This window comes from Narcine bancroftii, chromosome 5 (genome assembly GCF_036971445.1).
Source record: "Narcine bancroftii isolate sNarBan1 chromosome 5, sNarBan1.hap1, whole genome shotgun sequence".
In the NCBI taxonomy this organism is placed as follows: domain Eukaryota; kingdom Metazoa; phylum Chordata; class Chondrichthyes; order Torpediniformes; family Narcinidae; genus Narcine; species Narcine bancroftii.
In genome coordinates, this window is record NC_091473.1 from 182,363,914 (window position 1) to 182,389,179 (window position 25,266).

The 25,266-nt window shown below is 51.0% G+C and overlaps 1 protein-coding gene across 1 annotated transcript in view; it reads left to right on the top strand.

The window, feature by feature from the left end:
• Window positions 1–5,130: 5,130 nt before the first annotated feature.
• Window positions 5,131–25,266, top strand: part of LOC138765380 (uncharacterized) — a 118,269-nt gene continuing 98,133 nt past the window's right edge. The window contains exons 1-7 of the mRNA XM_069942421.1: window positions 5,131–5,206; window positions 5,417–5,914; window positions 7,763–8,026; window positions 12,482–12,757; window positions 15,315–15,578; window positions 22,145–22,420; window positions 23,868–24,125. Coding sequence (XP_069798522.1) covers window positions 5,131–5,206; window positions 5,417–5,914; window positions 7,763–8,026; window positions 12,482–12,757; window positions 15,315–15,578; window positions 22,145–22,420; window positions 23,868–24,125 — 1,912 coding nt within the window. The remainder of the gene's footprint in view (window positions 5,207–5,416; window positions 5,915–7,762; window positions 8,027–12,481; window positions 12,758–15,314; window positions 15,579–22,144; window positions 22,421–23,867; window positions 24,126–25,266) is intronic.

Consider the following 25,266-nt stretch of genomic DNA (forward strand, 5'->3'; position numbering starts at 1 on the left):
TTCCCTTCCCTTCCCACTCACAGACCACCTTCAGCCACCCCTTACTAATTACAGAGCACCAATGGTGTAGTAGGGATTACTTAAAGTGGGATGTGAGTGGAAAGAAAAAGGTCAAGAACCCCTGCTTTCATGAAACCCTCAAGTCTGCAGATGCTGTGATTGTAGCCCAAACTCAGTAAGGGCTGGAGGAACTCGGCCGGTCTTGCAGCGACCAGAGGAGGTAAAGGTATGTCACCAACGTTTTGGGCCTGAGCCGCCATTCGAGGTTCAAGCCAAGAACAGGAAGATGTCAGAATAAAGACTGAAGGTTGTCAGGGGAAGGAAGGAGTCTGGGTCAATAAAAGGTGTTAATTGGATGTGATAAGAGGTGAAGTGAGAATTGATTTTGACTCTGTGAGAGGAGAGAGAGGGAAAAAGGGGAGAGAGAAAGGAGGGATATGGGGAAGGAAAAGGGGGGGGAGGGGTTTTAACAGAAAACTGAGGTCATTGTTAATGCCATCGGTAGGATAGTGCCCAGATGGAGGATGAGGTTCCTCCAATTTCCTGGGAAATTAGTGTGGGTGTGTGCGTATGGGGGAGAGGGGGGTGTGGGTGTGTGCGTATGGGGGGGAGGGTGTGTGGGTGTGTGCGTTTGGGGCTTGTGCAAGTGGGTTAAGGGGAAAAGGAGAAAAGTTAAGGGGAACTTCTTCACGCAGAGAGGGGTGGGGATGTGGAACAAGCTGAGGTGGGGAATGTGACCTCAAGTTTAGCATTTAAGAGGAATTTGGACAGATACGTGGATGGGAGGAGGAATGGAGGGCAATGGACTGGGTGCAAACATTGGGCCTAGCAGAAAAATGGTTTGGCACAGTCTAGAAGTACCAAAGGGCCTCATTTCTGTTCTGTTGTGTTCTATGGCCCTCTCATTTTGTTGGTTTTGATCTGTAAAAGGAAGGGAGTTTAATGGAACAGGAAGGTTGAAGGGGCATGGACGGAGATGGACTGGCTGTGCTCACGTTCAGAGCAGGTGTGAGTGGTGATATTCTGCACATCTGGCTGTGAGCTGGGGTGTAGGATTAGTTTCATGCCCAGCATTGCTGGAAGTATAACATGGCAAAGGTAAAATGGGGTCAAGTTCAGGCAGCTCAATGGTTTGATGTGTGTGTGTGTGTGTGTGTGTGTGTGTGTGTGTGTGTTGGGGTATGTATATGTATGGGGTGTGTGTGTGTGTTGGGGTATGTATATGTATGGGGTGTGTGTGTGTGTTGGTGTGTATGTGAATGGAGTGTATGGGTTGTGTACGTACATGTATGTGTGTGGGTATGTGCGTATGGGGGGGGTGGGTGTGCGCGTATGGGGGGGGTGTGGGTGTGCGCGTATGGGGGGGGTGTGGGTGTGCAGCGAATGGGGGGGTGTGGGGTGTGCGGGTATGGGGGGGGTGGGTGTGCGCGTATGGGGGGGGGGTGGGGTGTGCGCGTATGGGGGGGGGGGGGTGGGTGTGCGCGTATGGGGGGGGGGTGGGTGTGCGCGTATGGGGGGGTGGGTGTGCGCGTATGGGGGGTGGGTGTGCGCGTATGGGGGGTGGGTGTGGGTGTGTGCGTATGGGGGGGTGTGGGTGTGTGCGGTATGGGGGGGGTGTGGATGTGTGCGTATGGGGGGGGGTGTGGGTGTGTGCGTATGGGGGGGTGTGGGTGTGTGCGTATGGGGGGGGTGTGGGTGTGTGCGTATGGGGGGGGTGTGGGTGTGTGCGTATGGGGGGGGGTGTGGGTGTGTGCGTATGGGGGGGGTGTGGGTGTGTGCGTATGGGGGGGTGTGGGGTGTGTGCGTGTGGGGGGGTGTGGGGTGTAGGTGTGTGCGTTTGGGGTTTGTGCAAGTGGGTGTATGGGGGGGTGTGCGTGCAAGTGGGTGTATGGGGGGGTGTGCGTGCAAGTGGGTGTATGGGGGGGCGTGCAAGTGGGTGTATGGGGGGGCGTGCGGGCGTATGGGGGGGCGTGCGGGCGTATGGGGGGGCGTGCGGGCGTATGGGGGGGCGTGCGGGCGTATGGGGGGCGTGCGGGGCGTATGGGGGGGGGCGTGCGGGCGTATGGGGGGGCGTGCGGGCGTATGGGGGGGCGTGCGGGGCGTATGGGGGGGCGTGCGGGCGTATGGGGGGGCGTGCGGGCGTATGGGGGGGGCGTGCGGGCGTATGGGGGGGGCGTGCGGGCGTATGGGGGGGGCGTGCGGGCGTATGGGGGGGCGTGCGGGCGTATGGGGGGGCGTGCGGGCGTATGGGGGGGCGTGCGGGCGTATGGGGGGGCGTATGGGGGGGGCGTGCGGGGCGTATGGGGGGGGGTGCGGGCGTATGGGGGGGCGTGCGGGGCGTATGGGGGGGCGTGCGGGCGCTATATGTGTTGTATGGGGTTTGTGTACATGTATGTAGGTGTATGGGAGTGTGTATGGGGTTTGTGCAGTGGGTATATAGGGTGTATGGGAGTGTGAGTGGGTGTGTATGGGGTGTGTGTGAATGTATGGGTGTATGTATGTGTATGGGGTGTATCTGTGTGTGTGTGTGTACACACCTGCACATTCAGGCAGTTTCGGTCTTCCTCCCCGGTACTCCATTCACCACCCATATCCCTGAGATATTGAGAGGTCATTAACTAGTTGTGAGGAGTGGGATCTGGCACCATTTTGAGGAGCCAAAGATGTTTTGTATCACCAGGAAACAAAAAAAAATGACTTCCACTCACGAAACATCAGGAAGTCTGAGATCATAGAGATTGTTTCGTTCAAAGTTCAGATGTATTGTGAGGATACGTACGTGGCATCAGGTTTGTTTTTTTCCTGCAGGCCAGGCGGAAATTCTACTTATCAATAACTGTAAAGTGTACTAAAAAAAAATGTGTGAACAAAACGAGTCTGTAAAGACAGAAGTGTGAATATTCAGCAATAAATAATATGCAAGGAGTCCTTTGAAGTCAAAGTCCTTAAATGAGTCCCTGATGAGTTGTCGTTGAGGGTCTGATGGTGGAGGGGTAGCAGCTGTTCCTGAACCTGATGGGGCCGAGTCTTGTGGCACCTACACCCCTTTCCTGATGGCAGCAGCGAGAACAGAATGTGTGCCGGGCGGGTGGATCCTTGGTGCTTGTCGCTGGTCTCTCTGACAGCAGCGTTCCCCCGTAGATGTGCTTGATGGTGGGGAGGGTTGTGCCTGTGACGGTCCTGGGCCATGTCCATGACCTTTTGCTTTACGCTCAACCATTGCCATAGAACACTGACAGCACATAAACGGGCCCATTTGGCACTTCTAGTCCGTGCCGAACCAGTTTTCTGCCTCGTCCCACTGACTTCCACCCGGTCCATAGCCTTCCATACCCCTCCCATCCATGTACCTGTCCAAATACTTCTTCAATGTTAAAATTGACCTTGGATTCACCACTTCAGCTCGTTCCACATTCCCAACACTCTCTGTGTGAAGAAATACCCCTTAAACCTTTCCCCTTTTACCCTTAACCCATGTCCTCTGGTTTGTATCTCACCACAGTGGGAAAAGCCGACCTACATTTACTCTGTCTCTCTCCCTCATCATCTTAAACACCTCTATCAAATCTCCCTTCATTCTTCTAACGCTCCAGGGAATAAAGTCCTGACCTTTCCCTGTAATACTCACTTCCGAAGTCCGGACAACATCTTCTCTGCCCTTTTTCTATCTTAATGAGATCTTTCCTGTCATTCGGTGATCAAAACTGTACACAATTCTCCAAATTTGGCCTCGCCAATTGTAGCGCGAATTAAAATTCTCATGACTGAAGGGAGAACAAACACATTTATTAGCTTTTTAAGTGTGAATTGTAGGGTTTCACAGTCGTCTTTGGAAGGGTTTTGGTCTTGGGTGGGAAACCAGGGTTATATGTGAGCAGATAGGGTGGAGCTGGCCATCAGCACAACCCACTACCAGTTCACTGCACCCATTTCTCGTACAACATTACCATAACATCCAAAACCCCAGACTCAATATGAAGGCCAAAAGCTCTCTTTACAACCGTGTCCACTGTGACGCCACTTTCAGGGAATTCTGTATCTGTATTCCCAGATCCCTCTGTTCTACTGCACTCCTCAGGGCCCAACCATTCACCCTGTGCGTCCTTTCTTGGTTTGTCCAAAATCCAACTTGTCTGCATTAAATTCCATCGGCCATTTTGCAGCCCATTTTCCCAGCTGGTCCAGATCCCTCTGCGAGCTTTGAAACCCTTCCTTGCTGTCTCCAGCCCCTCCAGTCGTAGTCTCATCTTCAAACTTGCTGATCCAGTTCATCGCATTATCGTCCAGATCACTGATACAGACGGCAAACAACAACTGGTCACCAAGGCCCACCGCTCGTCGCAGACAGAAATGCAGCACGCCTTCCATGGCACGTCTGCGAAACTGACCTTTCCGATGCGTTCCAAACCTCCTGAGGGAGGGAGGGAGGGTACAGACCCCCACCCCCAGTGGTGTGAGATCGTAGCGTTGAACACACACACACACACCACACACACACACACACACACACACACACACACACACACACACACACACACACACACACACATACATGAAGTTCAGATGTCTGTCAAACATCATTCAGCAACTTTTACCCAAAGTGCGGAGAGGTTGGACATGAAGACCCAGAGAAATAAGAGGAGGGGACAAGGAAGAAAGGGAGGGCAGGGGAAAGAGCATTCGTGATGCCCCGTTAAGATCTTCCAGTCACCCTCTGTAATCAAACCATGGTTCATGCTTCACTTCCGTAGACCAGTCTGTGGAATAGATCTCAGATTCTCTGCCTCCATCCCATTTCGTTTGTATAAGATTGAAGATTCTTTTACTGTCATATAATAGAACAGAACAAGTAATATTACATGAAATTTCTTTCTTCCAGTTGTAATGAAGACACCATTAAGTGTCACCTGGTTCCCCTTACAGTATGAGAAAAAGAGGCAGTGTCCGAGGATTTGTCCCTGTTCCGTCCATCAGCTGCCCGAGCCCCGGATCCGAACCTCCGACGCGATCAGGGTGCCCGAGGCCCCTTCTTGCCCTCGGCACCTTTTCGAATCCCAGCTCTGACGCCTGGAATCCAGCAGCCCACGTGGGTTCACTGCCCCACCCACCCGACCCCAAGTCGCCCGAAGCATGCTTAGGTCCCCTCAGCCACTGACACCCCCCACTCCCCACCCGTTGCGGGACCACCACAGTGGTCACCTTCCCTGTTGGGACGTCTCCTCTGCTCCTCCTCAATAGGGGGTGGGGAGATGTTCTCCCCTATTTCTGAGTGCCCTGGGCCGGTACCCCCTCTACTGGTCCACAACCCCTCGCAGTCCGCTGTCCAGCACAGGCACCACCATCTTGGGCACAGACCAACCCCCCCCCCCCCTGCGGTCACAGGATTTAAAGCAAAACACCCTGGTACTTTTAACAGGCCGTTTAAAGCCTGTATGGGGGACACTGACATCAGGACCAGGCAGTAGCACCTTGCGGGGCAGCACTGGGTCTCCACTCCCAGCTTCCCCAGGTCCGCACCTGCAGAGAGCTGCCATTAGAGCAGATCTGACCGCCGCCATTTGCTTTATAATATTCTATGGAAATGCACATCTTGTTCGCTATGTTTTATGTAAATTCACCCTCTGCTGTGTTTTAACAGAACCTGTTTCTAAGCCACTTATCACCTCCAATGACACCAACCCCGTAGAGCACAATGACACAGTGAATTTGATGTGCAGTGCACGAGGGACAGGTGTTTCATATCTGTGGTTTAAGGACAATGAGACGGTCAGCGCTGGCGATAGGATCACCCTGAGCGGCGACAACAGCTCCTTGACCATCTCAGCGGTGCTGAGAACGGACCAGGGATTCACCTGCCGTGCGTCCAACATGTTGAATGAAAACACGAGCGATCCCTACCTCCTAAACATCAGCTGTAAGTGCCACTGAGGTGGCCACCGTGTGCTCGGTTGACATCTAGCATCTCTCTCTCTCACTGTCGCAACCATTCTGAGATGTTGCACTGGACTTCACTGGCACGGGGGTTGGATTGAACCATTTGAATGCCACTGGTCGACGGGGAAGCAGGAGAAAATTCCACTGTCCCATTCGAGGGTTGCTCTAAATTCTGTATTGACCAAGTACAACCGTTGCCCCTGAATCTCAGTCCAACTGATCTTCTCTTTTGTGTACGTCAGTCTTACGATGATGTGGGATAGGTATGGAAACAAACCTTTAGTTTTGCTGCCGATTTCTCCAGTTTCTGTTGGCCCCTCTCTCCATATTTCTCCTTTAGCTCTACCTCTCCTCACCCTCTCTCTCTCTCTCTCTCTCTCTCTCTCTCTCTCTCTCTCTCTCCTTTCCCCCAGCTCCGCATTCGCAGATCTATTTCCCTCAACCCTCCCCACCCCCCTTCCCGATCAATTCTCTCCTGGCCTCCTGTCCATGTCTAATCATCACCTTTTACCTGTCCTCCTCTTCCCCACCCTCCAATGCCCCTCCCCCCCCAGCCTTTTAATTTGACCGCCTGCCTGCTCTTTGCTAGTGCCCTGAGGGCACTAGCAGATCCCACCTGCCTTTGCCCGCCCCCCACACCCAGGCGCTGCGTGACCCGCTGAGTTCCTCCTGCATTTCTGAGTTTTTATGACAATCACAGCATCTGCAGTCCTTCGTGTTTCATCCCATATCCCTTGTAATAATCTGAAATGGAAGAGTTGTAAAGATACAGAGGGGTACCTCCTGGTTCCATGTTTCATCCAAATACCTCACGCTTCTGGCCAAGAGTGTTCAGGCATGATATTGAGCAGGGCTTTAGTGACGTGAAGGTGAGAGGGGAAATCTGGGTCAGATTGTTAACGCCAGAAGGTGAGTAATTCATGGGAATGGTCACACGTTGGGGAGCGAAGCTCTCTCGCATTGGGGAATTGCTCCTTGTGGTCCTCGGCTGTGGTCTTGGGTGAGGAGGGAATGGTGGAGGGACATCTCATATTGGAGACCCAACGTCTCGCTGAGCCTTTCCACTTGAAAAGCCCACACTCGGCTGTTTAAATTTATTTGCAGCAGGGTGCAAGACAATTCCAGCCTCTCAAACCTATGCCACCCAAGTTATCTGACAAGCCTTCACATGTTTTGGAGGGCGGGAGAAAACTGGAGCCCCCGGGGGTGGGGGTTGATATTCCTGCGCAGAAACAAATTTCTGACAGACGCTGCCGGGATTTGAACCTTTGCTAACCGTGCCTATTTAACGCCGTCACGGTGTGGGTTCTGATTGGTGGACGATGTTACGCTTGCCTCATGGAGTTGCCTCTCCCGTTCCGTCCTGTTTCTGATTTGCTGGATGACTCTGTCCATTTCAATGCAGTTTTTAGGACACCCCCCCACCAGTCACCTAAAATCCATACCACCAAGTTTTAGAGTCTCCTACCCGGGGTGGGGGACCACTAGAAACGAGAAAGTCTGTGATTGTCGTAAAATCACAAAAGCGTGGAGACTCTACAGCGTCCACAGGAGACAAGGATGCACAACCAAGACTTCGGGCTTGAGCCCTGCGTCGAGGTACAGGTAAATGGCGAACCAGATTCCATCGCCATCTGCGTGGGTTACTTATCGTCAGTTGGTATGAGGCTGTTTCCATACCTATTCCCTCTGTACATACGTGGTGGTGAGCAGGTAGATCAGCGGTGGGGGCAGCTTCCGTGTGATTTAGCTGGACGTTGGTTTCCCAGTTACGGTGCTTTGCAGTTCCTGGCTAAAACTCTGCGAGCCAACCCTGCGTTTGTTTTAGATGGACCGGAAAATCTAAACATTACCGTCAGCCTGGAACTTCTGGTGTATGCTGCGGGGTCAAGTGTGACTTTTAGCTGTGCGGCCGTGTCGAACCCCGCTGCAGAATATCAGTGGCATTTCAATGGTTCGTCTTTTCTACAAAATGGGCGGCAGCTGGTTCTAAAAGAGTTAACTGTGAATCAGACTGGCAGTTACACTTGCAAGGCGTTTAATAATGCAACCAAGCAATCAAGTTTTACCACACGAAACATCGTCGTCTTTGGTAGGTATCACGTCGAGAGAGGGGAAAGGTGCTGGATTTCAATATGTAACAAATAAGATCTTAAGACATAGGAGCAGAAATAGGCCATTCAGCTCATCGAGTCTGCCCCGCCGTGTAACCAAGAGCTGATCCACTTCCCCACTCAGCCCCACAGCCCCGGCCTTCACCCCAAAACCTTTGATCCCCTGGCCAATCCACGGGGGGAACAACCTTTCTACATCAGCTCTGTCTGCTGATTCAGCCTTTCAATGGTCAAAATGTTTCTCTGGGACCCCCCCCCCCCCCCCACCATTCTCCTAAATTCCAAACACTACAGGCCAAGAGCCATCAAACGCTCCTCGTGTGATGACCCTTTTATTCCCAGAATCGTCCTCGTGAACCTCTGAACCCACTCCAACGTCAGCACGTACTTTCTCCAACGAGCAGCCCAAAACCGCTCACAATTCTCCAGGTGAGGTCTCACCAGAGCTTTGTAAAGCCTCAGCATCGCATAAGAAACAGGAGCAGGAGTCAGCCACTCAGCCCGTCGATCCTGTTCCACCATTCAGTGGCTGATCTGATGATGGACTCATCCCTTTCCCCCGTATCCCTTAATCCCCCATACAACATCAAAATCTCTCTGACCTTTGTCCTAAGTAGGTCGCCCCCCCCCCCCACTGCTTCAAGGGGCAGCGAATTCCACAGATTCACCCCCCCCTCCCTGTAGAAAGCAGATCCTCCTCGTCTCCCTCCTCAACCCACTCCCCTGATTCTTCAGGCTACGCCCCCAAGTTCTGGTTTCCCCCGCTCGATCCTCTGAATCCCAGCCAGTACCGGACGCCTCAATCTCGCCTCATACGCTAACCACCCCTCTTCGACCTGGTGAACCTCCTCTGCACCCTTCATCGGGTGAGGGGGTCTAGAACAGCAGGCAGGACTCCAGATGCGGCCTCGCCAGGGCCTCGTATCGCATCCCTCCCCTTGGTATTCTATTGAGCGAGTGTATGTGTTGATCTGGTGAGCCTGTCCGATGTGATGCCGGTTAAAGGGATAATGTGTGTTGTTGATCTTTCATAAGATAATAGATAAATATTGGAATGGCTTAATAACATCTATCCCAACTGCCCTTTGTTCTATTGTCAGTGTGGAATATTTTGTAGACATCAAAACATTTAGAAAGTCACACGGATGTTGGTAATTTTAAATGCATCATTGCCTACTTTATCAGGGACTTTCACACACATATAATTTCTCGGGACTTCCTCCTTCACCTGGAGCTCAGTTTCTTTGATATTCTATCTGGGTTTCATTTGAATCCTGGGACATGGAAAGTCCCCCTTTGGTGTTTGTTCGCTGCATCAAGTGATCTGCTGGCCAAGTTCCAGCGGGGTGATCGCCCCCTGCTAAGGGTAGCTCGGCCTGAAGTCTGATTGGGTCGGCGGGAGTGGCCATGAGGGCGGCAAAAGCGAGGGAATTGAGAGCGCTGATGCATGGCACCATGAGCGGAAGGAGGTGCATTGGCCGTCGGGTCAAGTGCAGGAGTTGGGACGCGGAGGTGAAGTGGTGCGAGGCCAAATCTGGAACATCGTGCGCAGTTTTGGTCACCCGAATGGCGGGAACAATAGGGATAAGAGAGGGCAGAGGAGATTTACCAGGATGTTGCCCGGACTTCAGGAACTGAGTTACAGGGAAAGGTTAAACAGGTTTGGACTTTATTCCCTGGAGTGGAGAAGAACGAGGGGAGATTTGAAATTTAAAATGATGAGGGGGAGAGACAGAGTAAATGTAGGTCGGCTTTTCCCACTGAGGGTGGGTGAGATACAAACCAGAGGACATAGGTTAAGGGTGATAGGGGAAAAGTTCAGGGAGTGGTGGGGAGTGTGGAATGAGCTGAAGTGATTTTAATGTTTAAGAAGAATTTGGACAGGTGCGTTGGTGATATGGACTGCATGCAGGTCAATGGGACTAATACTATGACATGGACTAGATGGACCAAAGGGCTTGTTCCTGTGCTGTAGTGTTCCACGGTTCGACTTTTGAACAAAAGTCTGGGTGAGGCCACGAACCATTGTTTGTGCACAATTACAGGAAAGGTGGGGGGGGGGGGGGGGTAGATCGGTGCGTCATTGGAGTTCCGAGGATGCAGTACTCTTCACCGACTTTTCCCCAACCTCCGGCTGCCATGCCCGTGCCAATGGAACAGACCTTCAGGACCCTCCCCCCCCCACAGACGTCAATATCGTGCTCGAAAATCCCTTGTGGTTCCCTTCTCCGTGAGCGCCAGGGACAGAACTCGCAATCTTCCTCCGAAGATTCACATCTGTGAGCTGTGCTTTCTCAAAGTGCCCTGTGATTCTTTGACATTACCGAATTGCCCTAAATCTCACCTGGTTCACGTACCCAGTGGTGAAGGAAGTCTACCATTCCTACCTACTGAAGAACACACCGAAGACTCCTGATTTTTCCTCCTTGGTTTGGAAACAGTTGAGGATGACATTTTGGGATTGCCAAGACAAGAGAAATTTTCCTCTGTTTGGTATCTGAATCTCATCTCTTGCTGCAACATTGACACATGGAATTCTTCCAATCTTTCAGACATCATTGTTCTGCATTACAGACAAATAATACTGGGCAACAACTTTTATCAAAAGATTTGCTTCCTGAAAATAAAACAAATTGGGGATTCTGATAAACTACATCAAGATCATTTCTGATTTGCTGTATCATGTAGGAAGTTGGAGAAACATTTAAATGAACTTTTATTGAATTTAGCATGTTTAATTGCATCACGATGCTGACACGATGTATCCATTCAACTGTCCTAAAAATGCTTTTCCGCTGATTTTCGTCGGTAATCGGCATCTGGTGCCAGCAACAGTCGGCCGGGGTTGACAGGCTCCACTTGCCCCAATGCTGCCTCTCTCTGGTCGGAGTGGCCCCCGGTGAAACCTCTAGCCATGTCCGACACGGAAATCGGCCAGGAAGACGTCCGAGTGCGGAGGCAGAAAATGAATTTTTAACGATAAGTGGCCCTTCGCAGTTTTTTCAGCTCGAACCCGACGTAAAATATATCGAACAAAATGTGACAGGATAGGAAATTTTTAATTTGATTTCAAGATTCAATTTTGTTGTCCTGTAATAAAGATGGAGGAATATTACCCAGAATTTGCTTTTGTCTGGCAAAAGGAAATCAATTCCCCATCAGCAGCCAATTGCTTGAGGTGCTCCTCGCAGTCAGAGAAGGGGAAGCAAAAGATCCCCCCCTCCCCTCCAGAATGTCTGGCGATTAGCCTCCAGCACTCTGAAGTGTCCCTTACAGTCAGAGAAAGAGAGTCCCCCACCACCGAGTTTCTGGGGATTCGCCTCCAGTGCTCCATACTCCGAGCTCCAGATCCAAACCTGCGGCACGACCAGGAAGCTCCGCAGCGCCCTCGGCCCCCATCTTGCAAGCCAGTTACGATACCTGGTACCTCTTCAGCCATTCCGCAGCTCAGTTTGAACCCCGCCGCCAGTGTCCCCTTCAACCTCAGAGGCCCCCTCGCTGGTCCGCCACCGGGGTCACCATCCTGTGGGGTCACTGTCTCCTTTGCTTTCCTTCTCAAACGATGGTGGGGTGGGGGGGTATGTTCTCCCAGAGTCCTGGTGTACTGCACTAGTCCTCCACTTCCCCGGGGAGTCTGCAAACCCCTCGTGGCTTTGGCCACCACCATCATGGTGCAGACTCCCCTCTGTCATAGGATTTTAAATAAAACTACCATCGGCTTCATTTAAAGCCCGTACAGACCCAACAGCAGTCATACCAGGCAGTTGGACCATGAGGGAGTCTCAAATCTATACAATACACCTAAAAGTGTTCAGGAAGCAAAATCTGCATTGTCCAGTGTTTTTGCTCTATCCCGGCCATTTTCAACCTTGTTTGGGCTCCGGACCCCTTCGGACTCCATTCGAAGTCTCTGGACCCCTCTTCCCTGTGAAGCAGTCAAGAGGATAATGGCGAGTCTTGGTTTCTCACCCCTGCTCCTTGCTACTTGTTGTGCTCCATTCAGATGGGTGTCCAGGGACACCAGCCGGGGCGGTCTGTTCAAACCACCCCCCACTGCAGGCATTCAACGGGATCTCAGCCTAAGCTCCCCGACCCACCCCAGCGGCATCCGGAGCAATTACGAAGGGACAGACCACGTTGGAAGCTCGAAGAACTACAGGAGGGACCCGGCGGTCACTTGGGCATTGTTGGAAAGAAGAAATTAAGAGCACGGGCGTGACCAAAAATCTTTTTTAAAGGGATCTTCGAGCTCAAGGGTTTGCCCCCAATGAGAGAACCTTCAGTGAAACAGCCCTGAAATGTGCTGTGGCCCCCAGTGGGGCCCCATTGAGAATGGCTGCTCCAATATGTCTTTCATTAAACCTGGGTGTATTCTCTTCCAGATTATTTTTTCTTCGTTCTTGGGCACTAACCAACCTGCTGTGTTTTGACAGAACTTGTATCCAACGTCACCATTAACTCCAATAACAGCAACCTAATAGAGTACAACGACACGGTCACTTTGACGTGCTCCGCGGTAGGCACGGAGATCTCCTTCCATTGGCGAGAAGACAATACCACGGTATCTGCCAGTGGCAGGTTTGAACTGAGTGCCGATAACAACACACTCACTATTCATGAGGTGTTACGGACAGACGGACCGTTCACCTGCATCGCACAGAACATGGTAAACATGGAGACAAGCGACCCGTTTCATCTCACGGTTTATTGTAAGTGCCCAGCAAAATCTTTAATCCCTCCAATGTATTTCCAGTCCTGCTCAGTGGGGATTCCGGGAAGGGTGGTGGGGGGGGGTCCAAATCCTTACCTCCCTCAATGTTGCCGCACAGTGCAGAAGGTCTCTGGGATGCTGGGTTTTATTTGTCGGGGGCTGAGTTCGGGAGCCGAGAGGTCATGTTGCAGCTCTACAAATCTCTGGTGTTCAGTTCTAGTCACCTCGTTGTAGGAAGCTGTAGAGAGGGGGCAGAAGAGATTCACCAAGATGTCGACCTGAATGGGAGAATGGCAAGGTTCGCAGAGCTGGGACTTTTCTCCCTGGAGCATAGAAGGATGAGAGGAGAGTTGATAGAGGTCTACAAGTTTCTGAGAGGCGTAGATCAAATAAGGTGGGAGCAGCAAACGCGAGGACTTGTTTACAAAGCGAAGGAGAGAAGTTCCAGGGAGACGTTAGGGGTGTTATTTTTAAACACAGAGTTGTGTGGGCCTGAAATCCATTGCCAGGGGTGGTGGTGGTGGAGGCTGGAACAATGGGCTCATTAAGAGATCTTTGACAGACGTGTGGATGAACAGAAAATAGAGGGTTGTGAAATAAGAATGGTTTGGTTTCATTTTTTGGTAGGAATATGTGGGTCGACCCAACAACAAGGGCCAAAGGGCCAGTACTTTCATGTTTGATGTTCAACAAGGGCCCAGTGATAACCGCACTCCACCAAAGCACGAGGCAATGGACCCTTGAAAGCGAGAGCCTGTTGTGGGATTTAAGTCCAATTTAAAAATTAATCCAAAGGCCAGTTTACTAACGGTGGCCATTAAACTGTTGGAAAGCCTCTGGGTCACAGGAGTGGGATTTGTGCGCTCTATCCTGCCCTGTCCAGTAAGTGATCCCAGGCCCAACCTAAGGCGGAGAATCTTTGACCTCAGGTCGGGGACATTTTGAGGGGTGCGCATTGAACACTGGTGATGGCCACATCCTGGGAACCAATAGGTTATAAATTTTATGGGGGGAAATTCCTGATCGATGACATCAGACAGATCCTCTACACCGGTGGGGGGCAATTGGTACAGAGCAGGACTTGTAATAACATTGGCGTTGACTGGCATGTACCAACCTGTGATGCATCTACCCCTGCTTTTCCTCACCATCCAGTTATGATTTCCTTTTGCGGGCAGATCTTTATTTACAATCAAATACAAATTTGGCGACTCAAAAATCTTGATTTTTGCACTGATTTTCTATCTCTGGGGTGATATCGCCCCCACAAATACTTTGGACCAGGGATGGCCAACCTTTGAATTTTTTAATTTAGACACACAACACAGTAACAGGTCATTTTAGTCCACAAATATGTACCGGGGGTGTAGGTTAATTGGGCGGCATGGACACGTGGGCCAAAATGGCCTGTTACTGTGCTATATGTCTAAATTAAAAATTAAAAGATTGGCCACCCCTGCTTTGGACAATCAGAGTGCCAAGGTGAGTCGTTACAATTCTACCTCGGCATAGAACCAATCATATCCGAAATGGCCTGTTACTGTGCTATATGTCTAAATTAAAAATTAAAAGATTGGCCACCCCTGCTTTGGACAATCAGAGTGCCAAGGTGAGTCGTTACAATTCTACCTCGGCGTAGAACCAATCATATACGGTGAGAAGAGTTCGGTTGCCTGATGGTCACAACTGAATCAGGATGAGGAGGTGCTAGAGTCAGGGACGATCCTTGCCGAGGATGGAAGTCATGTGCAATTGAGGAAAGGAAGGTTCTGTGTCCCAGGTTGGTCTGGATCCCATAGTCTGGTCTGAGTCGATTAAGCTCACTACTCATTGAGATTCACAAGTGGGTCTGGTCCCACATTACATTCTGAAACCGAAACCGCATCACCGCCATCCATGTCCCACAGAGACCACGTCCCCACCGTCCCACTGGATTGGAGAACGTGTCTTATGAGGCAAAGTTCTCAGCAGGGGGCTTCACTCTTTGGAGCGTAGAAGGATGAGGGGAGACTTGATAGAGGTCAACAAGATTCAAGTTGCAGCACCTTTTTCACAGGGCAGGATCAGCAAACACCAGGGGAAGTCTGTACAAAGTGAAGGGAGGGACATCAGGGGCACATTTTTCTACACAGGGAGTGGTGGGGACCCGGAATGCTTTGCCAGGGCTGGAATATTTAAAAAAACCCTTAGACAGGCACTTGGATGGAAGACAAAATAGGATAAAGGATAGAAATATATGGTTCGGCACAACATCGAAGGCCGAAAGGCCTGTGCTGTGCCATAGAATTCCATGACTTGATTCCCAGGTGGATGGCTGAACTCGGGGATGGGGTAAAGACGGGTTTAGGGCTGTTAACTAAATTGTAAACAACGGTGGCCCTGTCTGGTGTACGCTGATTTTTGGTGCATGAATCTGCCTGGAAGAGACCTGCTGGTGTCCACTTGCTGTGGTGGTGGGCGTCCCTCGTTTTCCCCTCTCTCGCTTGGCTCTCTGTTACTCTCCCCATTCTGACACTTTACTGCAATCACTCCCCCCTTTTGTATATTTGTTTTAGATGGACCAGATCTTCTGCATATCACCACTAACCCTGGCACCCCTGTTCACGGTGCTGGAAGCAAAGTCACACTAACCTGTTCCACTGTCTCTAACCCACTCGCTAGCCTGGATTGGTATCGTGACGGTGTTCTCCTTCAAAGCACTTTGCAGGACCTTCTCCTACCTGATATTTCTATTGGGGACATGGGGAATTATACATGTCGGGCCTTTAACAATATGACGAAGAGGTACAACGCCTCAACCGTACAAATACTTGTGCTCGGTAGGTAATATTCCTTTGTTGTCATGTAATAGAGCAGAGCATGTAATATTACACAAAACTGCCTTCTGCCTGCTGTAAAGCAGGCAAAGAGTCACCATTAGCGTTGTCTGGCTCCCCTTACAGTACGGGGGAGAGGGGAAAGCAAAAAAAGGTCCTCTCAAGAGTCCTCCAGCTCTCCCGTTGACCACCCGAGACCCCTGTCCCAACCTCTCACGTGATCGGGAAGCCCTTCAGCGCCCGAGGGCCCTTTGGTAGCCCCTCTCGAATCCCAGGCTCCGATAACCGGTTCTCACGAGCTGGTCTCCAGCAGTCGGCGGCCCACGTGGGTCCTTCAACCACAGGACTCCTGCTCGATAACACACTTCTCTGCTTTCCGCTCTCGCTGGCTGTCTTGGGGCCGAACTTGATCAAAACATCCGATTAAGTCATTGTGTAACCGTGCACTACTCGAGAGAAAGGCACGTGTACACACACACGCGCGTGCGTAGTCAGGTTAAGCCCTGCACTTTATTTGATCTACGCCTCTCAGAAACTTGTACCTCTTGCGTTCCCGCTGTTTCCCCCTTTTAATGATGCAACAGCCTGCACAACAAAAGCGGGTTTCCTGCACATAGGTACCCTCCGTCATAATCCCTTCTTCCCCATGTGCTGTCCCTGTCCATTGACTGTGCAGCGGGGGGGAAGGGGGCCTGCACCATTGCGGGGTCGCTGGCCCTTAAGCTGCCCTTCCCCGTTTGTCCACCGGTTCACTGCTGGCCTTTTAATTTCTCTCAGAGCGCCGGCCTGATCTCCATGGCAGGGGCCGCCACAATGGATCTATTACAAATTTAACAGAAAAATATCGGTTAAGTATCACCTCTTGTACAAGTTAGGGTGACGTGGTTGAGCGCCAGTGACCCGTGTACCCATCCTGCACTGTCTGTAAGGAGTTTGTACGCTCTCCCCGTGTCTGCTTGGGTTTCCTCTCACCCTTCAAAAACGTGGAGGGGGGTGGTGTTGCTGGTTAATTGAGGTACTTGGGCGCAGGTGCCCATGGGCCGGAAGGGCTTGTTACAACACTGTATAACCACATTTTAAAAATATTACAGTTATAAAAAAAGAATGAGTGTTGTATTGATCTGAGAATGGAAATACTTGACGTGAGCCCTCATTCTTTCTCCTATTTACGTTGTACGTCAGTGACTTAGAGGACGAATGCATGGCTTGGTGGGCAGGTTTGCAGAAATGGGGTGGAAATGGGGAAGTGAGCAGGTGGTGGTGAGGAACCAGGGACAATGCAGATGGACTGGAGAAAACCATCAGGAAGATGCAAAGAGCCTCAACAAACCAAGAAAGGACATGCACGTTAAACAGTTGGGCACCGAGGAGTGCGGCAGAACACAGGGATCTGGGAACACAGATACAGGTACACAATCCTTTATCCGGACATCTAAAATCCGGAAAGCTTAAAAACCGGCAAGTGGGGAGAGAGATCAACCGGCAGCACAAGTCGGGCGGGTGAGGGAGGGGGAGAGACGACAGCACGACTGGAAGGGGGTGGATACGGTAGCACAATTCGGGTGGGCTTAAATCTGAGTTTCCGAAATACAGAAAAATTTGAAATTTGGAACATACTGTCCCCCAAGGGTTCCGGATAAAGGATTGTGTACCTGTACATAATTCTCTGAAAGTGGCATCACAGGTTGACAAGGTTGTGAAGAGAGCTTTTGGCATATTGGCTTCATAAATCAAAGTTTTGAGTAAAGGAGTCGGGATGTTATGGTACAAGACATGGATGAGGCCAAATTTGGAGCATTGTGTGCAGTTTTGGTCAGCGAACTACAGGAAGGATCTCAATAAAATAGAAAAAGGGCAGAGAAGGTGTTGCCCGGACGTCAGGAACCGAATTACAGGGAAAGGTGAAACAGGTCAGGATTTTATTCCCTGGGGCGTAGAAGAATGAGGGGAGATTTGATGGAGTTGTTTAAGATGATGAGGGAGAGTAAATGTCGTTTGGCTTTTCCCACTGTGGTGAGATACAAACCAGAGGACATAAAAAGGGAGCAGTTTATAAGGGGAACTTCTTCCCACACACAGAGCGGTGAGGAGTGTGGAACGAGCTGAGGTGGGGAGTGCAGGCTCGATTCTAAGAAGAATTTGGACAGGCACACAGATGAGAGGGGGATGGACTTGGGTTCAGGTCTGTGGGACTAGGCAGAAAAATTATTTGGTGCAGACCAGAAGGGCCGAATGGCCTGTGTCTGCTGTAACGTTCTGTATTCAATGCCCATCAAGAAGAGGGGGTCCTTCATGCTCTCAGCAGGAGAAAAGTAGGGATGAAACTCACTGAACCTAACTGCTTCACAGCCACAAAAACCTGTTGGGAGTTTCTCACCAGCACGCTCTCCAAGTGGCGAGGAACAGAGGGGCCGTGGTCAGCGGCACCCAGGAAATAAATGAGAAATGCCTACAACAAATACAAGACAAAATCACGAGAAGGGACGCTCGCTAATTGGAGAGGGAAAGGATGGGGTTAGGGAGTGACCGGGATAGGGCGTTTCAACATTCCAGCACAATCCAGGCCCTTTGGCCCACTATGCTGTGCTGACCCATATAAACCTACTCAACAATCTCACCCTTCTCTCACTCACACCCATAACCCTGTATTTCTCTGTGCCGGTCTAATAGGGTTTTAAACGTTCCCTTTTGTACCAGCCTCCACCACCTCCCCCCCCCCACCCCGGCAAAGCATTCCAGGCCCCCACCGCTCTCTATGTGAATTTTCTTTTTAAAAAGTCTCCCTCACCACGTCCTCTGGTGTTTGCTACTCCCACCCTGGCAAACAGGCGCCAGGCCATCCACCCTGCTTCTCTGAATCATGTCAAACTCCATCAAGTCTCCTCTTGTCCTTCTTCACTCCAGCTCTGCGAACCTTGTTCCCTGAGACACCTTCTCCAATCCAGGTAAACATATCAGGATTGGTAAACATTCTGGAAAAAAAATCTCCTCTCCACCCTGTCTGCAGCTGCCACGTCCTTCCTGTAATGAGGCGACCAGAACTGAACACAATGCTCTAAGTGTGGTTGCGCCGGAGTTTTGTAGAGCTGCAAGGTGACCTCCCGGCCCCTTGAACTCAATCCCCCTCTACCCCGGCTAACAGAGGCCAGCATCCCAGCTGTCAACCTTCGCAGCAAACTTGAGAGATCTGTGGATTTAGACCCCCAAGGTCCCTCTGTTCCTCCACACTATTAACCACATATTAGAAACAGAAAATCTACAGGCCCACAAATATATCCCTACCTTAGAAATTACTAGGCTGACCCCCAAGCCCCTATTTTCCCAAGCTCCATGAACCTATCCAAAAATCTCTTAAAAGACCCTATCCTCTCTGTCTCTGTCACCCTTACCAGCTGTTTGTTCCAGGCACCCGCCACTCTGCGTTTAAAAAAATTTTTTAAACCCAAACCCACATCTTCTTGTGGCCACCCCCTGGGGTGGGGATTGGAGGGGAAGCCTCTAACAATCCCGCAGAATCAACACCCCTCAGCACCTTAAACACCCCCGTCAGGTCACCTCTTGTCCTCCCTTGCCCCTGGGAGGAAAGACCGGGTTCCCTTCACGTAAGGCCTGCTCCCTGGTCCAGGCAGCACCCTCTGCACCCTTTCTAAGGCTTCCACATCCTTCCAGGAGTGAGGAGACCAGAACCGCGCACAGTTCTCCCAGTGGGATCTGGGCAGCAACATCACCTCCTGGCCTTCATGTTTGTTACGAGCCCAGAGGACCCCAAAACCCAGCAGCAATAGATATTCACCAAGCCAAATGGTTACTTCAGCAAAAGTTGCTTTTAATTATCTTTAAACATGAAAATAGAATCAAACTTTAGCTTACTTAACCCCCTTCTAATTTCAAGCGCACGTGTGTGTGGTGTGTGTAATTTCAGAAACGTTCACAGTCCAGTCTCACTTCTCCTTGCTCCAAGTTCACTGGTTGCAGGCCATTCTTATACTGTGCACAGAATTTAACATTTATGAAGTTCACCAGGCTTTGGTGCTTGAAAGGTAAATGGAGGGGGAAGGGTCAGATTGTTGAGTAGATCGGTACAATATTGTGGCAGAAGGGCAGGAGCGTTCCATGATGGACATTGGCAGAATGGTTTACGCTTTCTTCACTTGGGGAAATGTTAACGGTTAATCAGAGGTCACGATCTGTAAATTTCCAATCAGCTGTGCTGAATCCAAGTTCTAACGCTAGCATGGTGAGAAGGAGAGGTTCATTGGAGTGAGTCGGGGGGGTGGGGGAGGGAGTCGGCGTCGCACAGCGTGGAAGCAAGACCCTTCAAGGCAATCTGCCCACGTGGAGCAAAATGTTCAGAGTCGATGGCTGCAAACAGGCCACAAAATTTGTTGTCTTGTAGCAGCTTCACAGGTGTAAAAGTGCGATAAATCACTTTTTTTAAAAAAATTAGTGCAAAATGAGAGGAAGTGGGGCAGGGTCTGGGGTTCACTGTCTGATGGCGGAGGGGATGAAGCCCCCCTGGTGCCGCTGGGCGCTCAGCTTCGGGCTCCTGGACCTCCTTCCCAATGGCAGCAGAGTGGCCTGGGTGGTGGGGGTCCTGGAGGATGGAGGCTCCTGGGGGGGTCCTGGAGGATGGAGGCTGCCGGGGGGGTCCTGGAGGATGGAGGCTGCCAGGGGGGTCCTGGAGGTTGGAGGCTGCCGGAGGGGTCCTGAAGGATGGAGGCTGCCGGGGAGGTCCTGGAGATGTAGACGTCTAATGATGTAGACGTCCTCAACGAAGTAAAGAGTGGTGGCCGAGTTGTGGGCTTTTCCTGTCTGGTGTGTTGGCGGACTGTAACACCGAATGCTCTTCACAGTACACTTGTAGAAATTTTCAAGTCTTCCTCCTCCCCCACGCCCCTGACGTTTTTAAGTCGCGCACCTGTCTGCTTCTCGCTCACACCTTGACAAAGGGTGCTGGCTCCCAATGTCGGCTATATCTAAGATTGGGAACAGAAGTAGGCCATTCAGCCCATCGGGTCTAGCCCCACCATTTAATCATGAGCCGATCCATTCTTCCACTCAGCCCGGCTGCCCGGCCTTCTCCCCATAACCTCTGATGTCCCGACTCGTCAAGAGCCTGCCTTAGACACCCAATGGCCCGGCCTCCACGACCGCCCATGGCAACAAATTCCACAGGCTGTTTCTCGACTGCAGGTGTGTAACCACACAATGGAGGGATTTTGCCGCTACATGGGCAGTCTGACGAGTGGTGCGCCAGGAATCTTATGCCACAATTTACCCTGCAGGACCCCTACAACTATATGGAGGAAGCCTGCAGCGTACATTGTAACGAAAAAAACTCATTGGCGGTCACTGCACATCTGACCCCCCTCCCCCCCCCCGGACTGTTTCAGTCTTAAAGGGTACCCTGTATGAATGACCACATGGTTAGTTGTGACATTAGTTTTTGCCACGGTTTTCCCGGCAATGGTCAGTTGTGACATTAATTTTTGCCACGGTTTTCCTGGCAATGCAGTTTAAAAAGTCGTAATAGGATTCACCGCCCTCTGGCTGAAGGTAATTTCTCCACATCTCTGTTCTGAGCAGATGCCCTTCAATCCTGAAGTTGTGCCCTCTTGTCCCGGTCTCTCCCACCATGGGGAAAGCAACCTTTCTACATCGACTCTGCCTTTCAACACCTCCTGAGTGACCTGATAAGTTCGCCAGAAACTTAATAGACAGGGGTCATGTAAACTGTGACAAATATATTCTCTTGTATGGTACTCCCACAGGGCACTGACAAACCCTCTGCATTCTTAGGTTCAATACCCATTCAAGTTTATTGGCATCTGAGTACAACCAGACGAAACAGCGTTCTCCAGTCTTCGGTGCAAAAACACTCAGACACACACTCAGACAGAACACATGTACAGACGAGATTCATAAGTACAAATAAATATTGTTTCGTGAATATGAGAGTCTCAGAGGGTCAGTTTGTGCCGTTCCTCTGGTTGTTCAGCGTTCTCACTGCCCGTGGGAAGAAACTATTCCTCAGCCTGGTGGTGCCGGCTCTGACACCCCTGTATCTCTTCCCCTGTTGGGAGCAGCTGAAAGGGAGCCCTCTTCAGATCACATCGATGGGGGTGGGAGGGACACCCCAGTGATTCTCTCTGCCTCTCTTACAGTCCTGTGGACTAACCTCCAATCCATTTCTCTGCAGTGACCGTGCCTGCACTGACGCAGCCGGCCAGCTCGCTCTCGATAGAGGCCCCTGTAGGCGGTTGACACGATGGTGGCCAGAGGCCTTGCCGACCTCAGTCTTCTCAGGAGGTGCAGTTGTTGTTGCACCTTCCTGACAACCGAGGAGATTTCAAGCGTCCACGATAGGTCACTAGTTAAGTGAACTCCAAGGAACTTGGTGTCTCCACTCTCTCCACCGCAGAGTTGTTGATGTGTAGCGGAGGGTGGTCGTTCCTGGTCCTCCTGACGGCCAAGATCAAGTCTTGACCTGGTGAATATATGCCCAGCTGATATGATTAAACCATTGCAAAAAGGAGTAACTCTATTTCACTCTCCCGTTATATTTTCAGAGCCTGTGTCTAATGTCACTGTAACACTCAACAATTCAAATCCAGTGGAAAACGAGGATACAATACTTCTCACTTGTGATGCTCAGGGCACTGTGCAGACACGGATGTGGTTCAAAAATGACCAGTCCATCCAGGCAAATGACAGGATATTAATATCTCCAGCATCTCGTCATCTGACAATAAGCCACGTTAATAGAAATGAAACGGGAACCTATAAATGCACCGTAGGCAATGACATCAGCAAAAGCAGTGCAGAGACCATCTTGAAAGTTAACTGTAAGTATTGAGGTAGTTTGAGAGTAGATGACACTTAGACTGGGGGTGGTGGGGGGGGAGCGTCGTGGATAGCGAGGAAGAATTTTAAGGGTCTGGACCAGCTGGAAAAGTGGGCTGCAAAATGGCAGATGGTGTTTAATGCAGACAAGTGCAAGGTGTGGCATTTCGGAAGGACGATCCAAGAAAGGACGTCCGCGGTGAACGGTCGGGCACTGAGGAGTGCGGTAGAACAGAGGGATCTGGGAACGCACAATTCCCTGAAAGTGGCGCCTCAGGTGGACAGGGTCGTAACAAGAGCTTTTGGCATGTTGGCACTCATTGAGTACAGGAGCAAAACGCGAAAGTCTGCGGACACCGTGGTTGAAGCAAAGAAAAACCGCAATGCTGGAGAAAGTCAGCAGATCAAAGAGTTGGCCTTCAGCTTAACTCAGGGTGACCCGCTGAGTTTATCCAGCGTTGTGCTTTTTATTGAGTTTGGGGTGTTGTCATTGTACAGGACCTTCGGTGACGCAGAAATTTGGAGCGAAGCGCAATGGGGGCAGACACTGTGATTGCAGTGAACCGGGAAATGCTGGAGGAACGCAGCTGGTCCTTTCACTGTCCATAGGAGACAAAGATACGTTGCCGACATTTTGGGCCTGAGCCCTCCTTCAAGGAATAAGTGGAAAAGGCAGAAACAGGACGTATCAGAAAGTCTCCGAATTCAAACAAGGGTGGGGGGGTGGAGAGGAGGAATCCAGACCAACAAAAGGTGTTAATTGGATGTGATTGGGGTCTCGGGAGAATTTATCATGTCTGTGCAGAAGGTGACAGGGGGGCTTATTTAACAAGGAAGAAGGGGCACAGGCCTGAAACATATCTTTGTCTCCTATAGATGCTGAAGAGACCAGCTGAGTTCCTCCAGTGTGTCTACTTGAGGCCATATTTGGAGCATTGTGTGTAGTTTTGGTCACTGAACTACAGGAGAGATCTCAATAAGATTGAAAGAGGGCAGAAAGATTTACTGGGATGTTGCCCAGATCAGGAAGTGAGTCACAGGGAAAGGTTCAATAGGCCAGGACTTTATTCCCTGGAGCGTAGAAGAACGAGGGGAGATTTGATAGAGGAATTTAAAATGACGAGGGGGAGAGACAGAGTAAATGTAGGTCGGCTTTTCCTGCTGAGGGTGGGTGAGACACAAACCAGAGGACGTGGGTTAAGGGTGAAAGGGGATAAGTTTAGGGGGAACCTCTTCCCACACAGAGTGGTGGGAGAGTGGAACGAGCTGCCAGCCGAGGCAGTGAACGCGGGTTCAGCGCGGGCGCAGATCGGTGAGAAGCGGCAGAGTAACAGTCCAGCACAAGGCCGAAGGGCCTATTTTCTGTGGTGTAATGTCCCCTATTTCTATTAGTTTGCACATGTGTTTGCGATCACAGAATCGACAGACCATCTCGATTTCTGTTTGTAGATGGACCAGAGAACGTCCGAATTGAACCGCAGGGTCCAGTTGTGGCCGATATTGGTTCGAGGGTCACAGTAACCTGCTCTGCGCTCTCAGTTCCCATTGGTGAATTTTTCTGGTTCCTTGGGACAAATAAACTGCAGTCAGGTCAGGCATTTACCATCAGGTCATTACAAGCGGTTGACCGTGGGAATTACACTTGTCAGGTCAAGAACTCCAGAACCAAGAAGAGTATGAATCAAATTGTCGAAATAACACTGCGAGGTGAGTAAACGTCTTCCACTGCGTTCCACGTGGATCAGTTTCGTAACGTTTTCATCGATGGTTAGCTCAACCCTCTTATCCCCAGGGTTCGAATTCCGACACTGTCTGCCCAGAGTTTGTACGTTTTCCCTATGTCCTGCACCGGTTTCCCCTCCTCACCCCCCCCCACCCCACCCACAAGTGCTCTGATTTCCTCCCACCCTCCAAAACAGTGTTGGGGGTAGGGTGGTTCCACAATCAGAATGCGGTTTACTGTCCCGAACGTGCGCCACAAAGTTTGTTGTTTTGCGCTGCGGTAGAGCACGGTCCCTTAAATACAAGATTTAAAAATGAATAATTAGTGCAAAGAGAGATAAGGAGTGAGGTTGTGTCTGATGGTTCGTTGTCCATTCAGAATCTGATGGCCGGGGGAGGAGGGGTGCGGCTGAAGCTGTTTTTGTGATGTTGGGGCTCCTGCACCTCCTTCCTGGTGACACCAGGGAGAAAAGTCATGGCCTCTATGTATATGTTCTCTCTCTCACACACACACTCTATCACTCTCTCCCCTTTCCCCATCCCCCTGTCTCCGTTGCCCCAGCTCTCCAGTCCCATCTCCCTGACCAATTCTCACCTTTCCTCTCCTGCCATCCTATCCATGTCTACCCCCAGCCTGTCAGCCTGTGCTCCTCCCCCCGCCCCTTCTCCCCTCCCTCCCCCATCCTGGCCTTTTTATTCAGATGCCAGCCTGCTTTTTCCCTCACACCCTGACAAAGGCCTCAGGCCCAAAATGTCTCCAATATTTATCTGGCTGACCTGTTAAGTTCCTCCAGTACTTCAGTGTTTTTACGATGGGGTTCCTCAAAGATTCTGACGCGGGATCTTTGACCTGACATGTGAAACCGCTTGGTTCTCCACCGAGGCTGCTCGACCTGCTGAAAGCTTTCCAATATTTCCACTGTTTTGTCTTGGAATTACAGCGTCTTCTATAGTTTGGTAAATTTGTGCTTTCAACTTGTGCCGGTGTGTAGGGAAAGAAGCGAAGCCTTCTCCCGACCAACTGAAGGAGGGAGGAGCCACAGTGTGCGTGTGGTTAAAGTCGGGGCCACAGTGAGTGCGGACGGGAGCTAGAGAGGAGGGCGCAGGGCACAAGACCGGGGAGGGG